At 36.9% G+C, this 8,673-nt stretch overlaps 1 protein-coding gene across 1 annotated transcript in view; it reads left to right on the top strand.

Moving 5' to 3' along the window:
- Positions 1–1,362: 1,362 nt before the first annotated feature.
- The window catches only part of sog (short gastrulation), a 456,679-nt gene continuing 449,368 nt past the window's right edge, over positions 1,363–8,673 (top strand). The window contains exon 1 of the mRNA XM_069827830.1: positions 1,363–1,613. Within this exon, the coding sequence (XP_069683931.1) occupies positions 1,493–1,613 (121 nt within the window). The 5' untranslated portion in view covers positions 1,363–1,492. The remainder of the gene's footprint in view (positions 1,614–8,673) is intronic.

Below are 8,673 nucleotides of genomic sequence, written 5' to 3'. Positions count from 1 at the left end.
GGGTATTTGTTATCATCGGTTGCGTACGGTAACTTTCCACAATACAAATCAAATGTTCCGTGTCCATGTTGACCGTCCAAGTTAATGTCAACAATTACGTAAGTAATCGTCTTAACCCTCTCAACATATCCCGACAGTAAGAAAAAACTCACCTCAGTACTTGTTTCCAAACAGTTCATATTCCTGCCACTACAGGCGTTACCGTACGTATCGGTAAGTACTCTTCAGAATGAGCGCCGTACTTGCTAGGCAACTTCTCTGGCACATAAGTAATACGCCTTTGTGGAAGTGAAGGAAGATTGAATTCTCTAGGCTCAACGACTAGCCACATGACGACATACAGCGAGCCATGACACATTTTGAACTGAACACGCAGTATAGCTTGGGATAATACAATGGAAAGTAAGAGTCGCCTTTTTTGTGACACAAATTAACTTCCTCCCTGGGAATCGAACTCCAGCCCGCTCGCTTCGTGGCTTAAAACTCGTATCTCGAAGCTACAGCAGAGATTCGCTTCAATATAGCCTACAAACACACGTTCGCAATGCAGGCCAATTTATTGCTACACATGTTAGTAGAGGCTGAAAGAAACTATGACATGGCTGCAAAGAAAGAAATCGGGAATTTTCCCTTGTTTATGAAGTGCGGAAGGCTTCGCATGCAAAGGTAGTTTTTGTGCATAGTGTGACGAACACTATTATGAATGGCACAGTGCCTTGACTCGATCCTGCTCTAAAGTTCGCAATTAACCCTAAAACATACGCAACAAGACGCGGAGGAGGCGGTAGTAGTGTAGGCCTATAGTAAATACAGACGTGCCGTAGCCGGGGGGAGGGGGGAAGGAGTAGGGGGACCTTGTCTTGTAGTAAAAGCAGCGCATACAGACAGTGGCTGCTACCACAGTTGGCTGGCTCAGTGAGTGTGTCAAGTCGGAGAGAGAGACATCATCACGTTCCGCGCGCGATAGTCGTCACTTGTTTTGGAGGTGGCGGCGGCGGTGGTGGTGGATTCTATATAAAGTTTAGCGTGTTTCCATGGCAGCTTTAGTTTTCGATCGAATGCTTCGGAGAGAGGTTGTCTTACCGGTATAAGTTGTAATCCCGGTTTCATCTCTGTTCCCAAGGTGATGTCAAAATAGTCATTTGTTTTTTATTAATCGGAACATGAAGTGCGTTATACGATACGGAATCGAAGTGAAAAATGTTTTGTTGACATTGTCATTCTTCGCATACGTTCGTTTCCGGTCGTAGTGTGCTGATTATTTGAAATCAATCTTGTAACTGTTGTCATTCAAGTTGAACATTTTACATAACCTCAAAAAAACTTATTTGTGTTTATGTAAGACACTTCAGTAGAGGTACAATCTTGCAAGAGATTTATTATCGGTTGAATTCTAGGTTTTAGTACATTAAAAAAGAAAACTATTATCTTTTTATTGTAAGTGTTTTGGACATATCATAGTGTGACATTTTTAAGTGCGAGTGTGGTCAGAATGGCCCAAACCGTGTTTCTGCTGGTTGAAATGTTCCTGATATTTTGCTGTGTGACCTCAGCCCGTAAACAGTCGCCACTCATCTCAGATGAATCTGTGAGGCGTCCGGGGAAGTCCACAGGTATGTTCACAAATGCTTACTATGCTTTTAATTTCGTTTAATTCTACTACATTTATAAAAACTTACATTTCACTTTTTCAGCAATGTAAATACTAATAAATTAACCGATGGGCACTGGTTCATCCTAAAAAAAAATGTCGATAAGCTGCGATAAGTTAATCTGTTTTTACATATAACTTGAACTCGATGCTGTCTTATATTTTATGTTTTATTATCAGAATTATAAGCATATCATTATTATTCAGCTGGTAATGTACAGAGAATGGAGAAGACACTTGTTCATCATCTGTATTTAACTGGAAATATCTGTCTTACGAAATTCGCTCTTTTTACACGACTATTCTATAACACTACTTCATTCTAACCTAGACTAGTCCTCGTTCCGCAAAAAACACGTTACAGGGCTGACACTGAATTCGCTGTTTCAGTAGTTCAGCAAAACCATTAGTATTCTAAGAAACTATGTAGCGGCATTTGAATTTTGAGTTGTGTAGAGTTTGTACTATGATAAGTATTTGCATCCAGGGACGGCTGTTGGAGGAAACTGTTAAGATGCCGTCCTCTGTGCGAATAATTTAAAATGTTGCTGCTTGTTTTCGTCTGCCCGGCAGTTTAATTTCAGATCTTGAATAGTAGGTATACATTTTTAATACTTGATTAGAGCCTAAACATTTCAAAACGTTTTAAAATGTTTTTAATAGTGCTTATCCGTAACTTAAATGTCAGGAGTCGCGACTGCTTATCATGACCAGCGCAACAGGTACGGAACATTTTTGACACTGCATGAAAACCACAGTCATGGGTTTTACTAGTTCCGCCGAAGTTTCTCAACCAGCATTTCTAAAGTTTATGAAAATAAAGGCAAGTGTATGGAATTTTAACAATGTCATCCACTCTTAAGCTGTTATAAATAGATCTTTTCAATTACTTTATTTAGAAGTAAGAATTGCAAGTGCCCCTTTTTAAATTTCAGACTTGCAAGTGCGCTTTTTAAATTTCAGAATCGCAAGTACCCCTTTCAAATTTCGGAATTGCAGGCGCCCGTTTAAATTTCGGAATTGCAGGTACCCGACTTGAGTTTCAGAATTGCAATTGCCTGTCTTAAGCTACAGAGTTTACAAGTGCAAATTTTGATTTCAGAATTGTGCCCGCTTTAATTTTCAGAATTGCGAGTATCCGCTTTTAAGTTTCAGAATTTCGATTGCCCGCTTTTAAGTTTCAGAATCGCGAGTGTCCGCTTTTAAGCTTCAGAATTGTGAGTGTCCGCTTTTAAGTTTCAGAATCGCGAGTGGCCGCTTTTAAGTTTCAGAATCGCAAGTGTCCGCTTTTAAGCTTCAGAATTGTGAGTGTCCGCTTTAAGTTTCAGAATTGTGATTGTCCGCTTTAAGTTTCAGAATTGCAAGTGACCGCTTTCATGTTTCAGAATTACAAGTGTCCGCGTTTACGTTTCAGAATTACAAGTGTCCGCATTTACGTTTCAGAATTACAAGTGCCCGCTTTAAGTTTCAGAATTGCAAGTGTCCGCTTTTAAGTTTCAGAATTGCAAGTGTCTGTTTTAAAGTTTCAGAATTACAAGTTTCAGAATTGCGATTGTCTGCTTTTTAAGTTTCATAATTGCAAGTGTTCGCTTTTATGTTTCAGAATTACAAGTGTCCGCTTTTAAGTTTCAGAATTGTAAGTGTGCACTCTTAACTTTCAGAATTGCAAGTGTCCGCTTGTAAATTTCAGAATTGCTGGTGTCCAATTTAAGTTTTATAGTTACAAGTGCCCGCTTTTATGTTTCAAAACTGAAATATTTTATTTGAACTGTATTAATAGGCCTCCTGTAACTTTGCTGATTCTTAGTTTAAAATTGAGACTTACAACTCAGCACTAAGAAGACTGCTACTGGTCCGCGGACCATAGTTAAAAAAAAATACTGGCCTAAGGAATGGATATTGTTAGTTGCATGCGATGTTCCATTTAGTATCTCTATTAGTTAAAGTGGGACCCGATGTCTTGTCGAATCGTCCGCGCGGTTGGTCTAATGCAGCGGTGACCAAAGCTCGAACTGCAGTGATTACATGCGACAAACAGCCTATGAAGTAAGGAGACGGAGAAAGGGTACTTCGCAAGAAAACTACAACCAGTGGTGGCTCCTGTACTAAAATCTTGATCAAAATCTCAAGCTTTGCTGTATCAGTAATGTCACTGCTGTCATCAAGAGCCAGTGAATAATGTACGATTTCTCTTTCTTCTTTTTTTAACTTCCTCTTGAATATAATCAGGAATTTTCTGAATTCTTCTCTGGATACTTGGACGAGAAATTCGTAGTTTTTCAAAATTAAAAACTTCTTATGGACAAGTTATTTAAGTTATTTTAATCATTACTTTTTTTTAGAAATTCTGTTCTATTAAAAGGCTTTAGAGCACGAGATATTTCAAACCCTATTCGGTAGCTGACTTCCTTACGTTTATTTATATCATCTTTCTCTTCCTGGCTTTGATTTAATACATGTCAATTCCTGGCGTTTAACAGTTCGTTGGCACACAATATTGAATCAGTTTTTCTACAATATTATTATTACATGAATAACTAATAGATAGTTACCCTCATCTAAAGATTAAGAAGATTAAAATTGACATAAAACCTAATAATTTTATCCTTCTAGGGAGAAGGTCTAAAAATATCAATATTCATGCACGTACAGAAGAATTATAGAAACACATCTTAGCGGTCAGTAGTAGTAGTAGTAGTAATAATAATAATAATAATAATAATAATAATACATTATTCAGCGTGGCAATTAATGTTTCTATATTGGGGCAGAAACATGGATATTACGACGAAGTGACGAGAAGCGACTAGAAGCATTTGAAATGTGGATATGGAGAAGGATGGAGCGTGTGAAGTGGACAGACAGAATAAGAAACTTAGCTGTGTTGGAAAGAGTGGGGGAAGAAAGAATGATGCTTGAAACTGATCAGAAAGAGGAAAAAGGAATTGGCGGGGTCACTGATTGAGAAGAAACTGCATACCGAAGGATGCACTGGAAGGAATGGTGAACGGAAGAAGTTCGGGGCAGAGAAGATGTCAGTCGATAAACGACATTAAGATATATAGATTTTAATGTTTTGAAAATTAAACAGATTTATTATATTGCCTTATTAAACTTCATACATAAAAATCGTAATAAATTCAAATTGTATCATCATAAATATGAAACTAAAACGTCCGATTTTATGCGACTAGAGGAACCTATGTGTTTCAAAAACACAGCTCTTAGCCATGGTACCTACTTTGGTCCAAGGTTATATAATAAAATAATTGGAAAATACCCAAATTTGGAAAATTTTAGTATCAGAAATTTAAAAAATAGCGTTAGGAATTTAATTTTTAAAGAATATATGTTGATTTAATATGTGCATGTATTTGTGTGATTTAAATTGTTAAAATTGAAATTGTATTTTTAAAGTTAATTTATTCCTATAATATTTTAATTTATTCCTATAATTTTTTTTTCTTGACCCACTTTGTGTCAAATAATTATCTTTATGCTCGACCATGCCGAAATGTAGTAATTATACACCTGGTAGCAGTCCTTTAATGCATGTTATTAAAGTACACCTATTCATTGAAGTTCAGGTTTTCGATTATTCTCGGATATGCAATGGAAAGACAACGAGGGAAACGTCACGGAGGCTGGAAATCCAATACTGTCGCAGAAGGTTATGTTCTGTTACTATAATAATTAGCGTTAATTGTAAATAATATTCAAATAAATTCAATTTGTCATCTCGTTTTTCAATTCTAAATCAATTTCCAGGTTATATCAAAATTAGTTCATGTTATTCTCAGATTATATCAAGGTCAATGACATTATTGTTCCTCAGAAAAAAAATCAATATTTTCGCGTCTGCGCACATCTCACAATTTACGAGCTATGCACAAGGTCAGTTAGATACGGATAAAATGAATACTTCTGAATAATTTCAAGTTAGAAATATGGTCGAGCATAAAAGTCGTATGAAACTTGCCTATAATGGTAATTAAGACGCTCGTATGAAAATTATGAAACTCGCTTGCGCTCGTTTCATAAACAAAGATACTCGTTTCTGAATTACTATCATTATAAGCTCGTTGCATAATGTACTATTGTTTGTGTTAGGTATGTGTTTAGATAACTCCCTGAGCACGAGTTTTTACTCCTTCAGGGAAGAATTAAGACTATTTTTGTACGTGTTATTTACTAACAATAAACAATATGCGGAGACAAAGAGGAAGGCAGAAAATAGGAAAGACTGGAGAATGCTGGGTTTGCAGTGAAAAACCTGTCCCTGGGCAGTGAATGAATGAATATATTTTTTGTTCACTTCGTTAAAATTATGATTTTTCCCCATCACCGCTTTAAGATACAGGAATAAGAACAATTTAAAACAATAACGCTGGTTTACATTGGCTAGCATAAGACAAGCAGGTAGTTGGGAGGATCAGGATTGGCCCGTAGTGGAAGAAGTGGACATTGTATTTCAAAATCCAATTGGTTTAGGTAACATCAGGAAGATAGGTCATAGGGCGGGGCTGGTCTCGAGGGAGAAAAGGAGGAAGTTATACTGTTAAGATATATTGCCAACTAAAATTACGAAAATGTATGCTGTAAGAGTGGCGCCAATTTTTTTGTCTCAGTCTGTACCTAATTGAGAATTGCTCGCAATTTTCACCAGTTACGCAATAACATTCGTATTTTAATGAACTGTTTGGCAGTGTCTGAATTTTTAGCTGTCGGCTGTGGTGTGTGTGTTAGCAGCCAAGATGTAGCACTAACATAGCATGGATGACGAGATCTTAGGTTCGAATTCCTGATAAGGTCAGGGACATAAATATTTGTCAGTTGCTATTGTATTGTCGTGAGTAATATTAGGAGTGAAAGTCCGGTTTTGTCTCGAATTCCAAGTTGTACGGATACTGTAGTTTGTCCACCTATGGCCACGGTTAGTGTAACCACAGAATAAAATTGCCACCTAACCACTAGTTAAGCATTTTCACCGTGCATCGACCTCGGTTAGGACTTAAACAGGAGTTTAACCACGGTAATCTCTGACCGGCCATATTCGAGTGGTTAAAGGAGATAACCAGTGATTAGTAGATCTAGTAAAACAAAATTAAATCAGTTTAAAATTAAATTAAAACTAGTTTCCCAAGAAGCTAGTTCGATTAATTAAAATGTGTCTCAGTGAAACCTACAGCAGAGTCCGTATAGGCCAGTTTCTGTCTGATGCTTTTCCAATTCACTGCAAGAAGATGCACTATCACCTTTAGGCCTACTTTTTAACTTCGCTCTAGAATATGATATTAGGAAAGTTCAGCATAACGCAGAGGGTTTGGAATTAAACGGGTTACATCAGCTTCTTGTCTATGCGGATGACGTGAATGTGTTAGGAGAAAATCCACAAACGATTAGGGAAAATACGGAAATTTTACTTGAAGCAAGTAAAGAGATAGGTTTGGAAGTAAACCTCGAAAAGACGAAGTATATGATTATGTGTCGTGACCAGAATATTCTACGAAATGGAACTATAAAAATTGGAGATTTATATTTCGAAGAAGTGGAAACATTCAAATATCTTGGAGCAACAGTAACAAATATAAACGTGTGTTATTATTCGGTTGAGAAGCTTTTGTCATCTAGTCTACTGTCAAAAAATCTGAAAGTTAGAATTTATAAAACAGTTATATTACCGGTTGTTCTGTATGGTTGTGAAACTTGGACTCTCACTTTGAGAGAGGAAGAGAGATTAAGGGTGTTTGAGAATAAGGTTCTTAGGAAAATATTCGGGGTTAAAAGGGATGAAGTTACAGGAGGATGGACAAAGTTACACAATGTAGAACTCCATGCATTGTACTCTTCACCTGACATTATTAGAAACATTAAATCCAGACGTTTGAGATGGGTAGAGCATGTAGCACGTATGGGCGAATCCATAAATGCATATAGAGTGTTAGTTGGGAGCCCGGAAGGAAAAAGACCTTTGGGGAGGCCAAGACGTAGATGGGAGGATAATATTAAAATGGATTTGAGGGAGATGGGATATGATAGAGAGTGGATTAATCTTGCACAGGATAGGGACCGATGGCAGGCTTATGTGAGGGCGGCAATGAACCTCCGAGTTCCTTAAAAGTCAATTGTAAGTAAGTAAGCAAAACAAAATGGCGTTCAGATCTACAGCTGATTATTTCGTAGACGATTAGTATTGTACTGCTTGGATAGGGATGATGGTGAGCAAGAAGTTTTATTGGTGGAAAGAGAATTCTTATGAGGAATTAGGTGACAGTAAATTTCAGAACTGATTTTGTTTTTCAAAAATCTAACTTGTCATTTCTGCTGCAACAAGTGGATCACTTGACATAACCCCCATGAATAGGCTGTTTACATTACGATTGTATGCAACTACTGTTTTCATTATTTTAATGGAGATAACTCAAGCACCTCTTTTCCTACGTCGCAGACTGAACTAAAAGAGGTTATACAGGGACATCATTTTATTTTTACTAACATTTTTAATATTAACCTGTCTATACCTTTAGAGAACCGGAAACACCGCTTGCTCCCCTCTCCAAGACTGGAGTTCGATGATACTGGCGTAAAACACAAATCACTCTACTAGGTATAGGAAGGAAGAAAAGTAGTTCATCCATTTACGTAAACTAGGAAATATCGCGATTTTGAGTTTGATAATTTTCATTAGGTTTTTCTTTAATCAAAATACAGTACTGTATTACGAATAAGTGTTTTTACTCACGAAGTGAGTTATCCATGCGAACGTATTCATTATGCAGTGTATATTATACTGTCTACAGCACATTAGCGTACAATATAGAGAAAGAAGTTAAATTGAAAAATAATCATAATATGAATATTTAAACACGATTTTGAAAATGGTGGCCGTTCATTTCGATACAGGCTTCAGTTCTTTTGTGCATATTATCGCACTATAGACTATTGCATCTAATTCCAATTGCCAGTTTCGTCCTTCGTACTAGTAACTCATGTTGAAATAATTCTGTACCTACTCTACGTAC

The sequence above is a fragment of the Periplaneta americana genome, chromosome 6 (genome assembly GCF_040183065.1).
Source record: "Periplaneta americana isolate PAMFEO1 chromosome 6, P.americana_PAMFEO1_priV1, whole genome shotgun sequence".
In the NCBI taxonomy this organism is placed as follows: domain Eukaryota; kingdom Metazoa; phylum Arthropoda; class Insecta; order Blattodea; family Blattidae; genus Periplaneta; species Periplaneta americana.
This window is presented reverse-complemented; position numbering and strand designations above follow the sequence as displayed.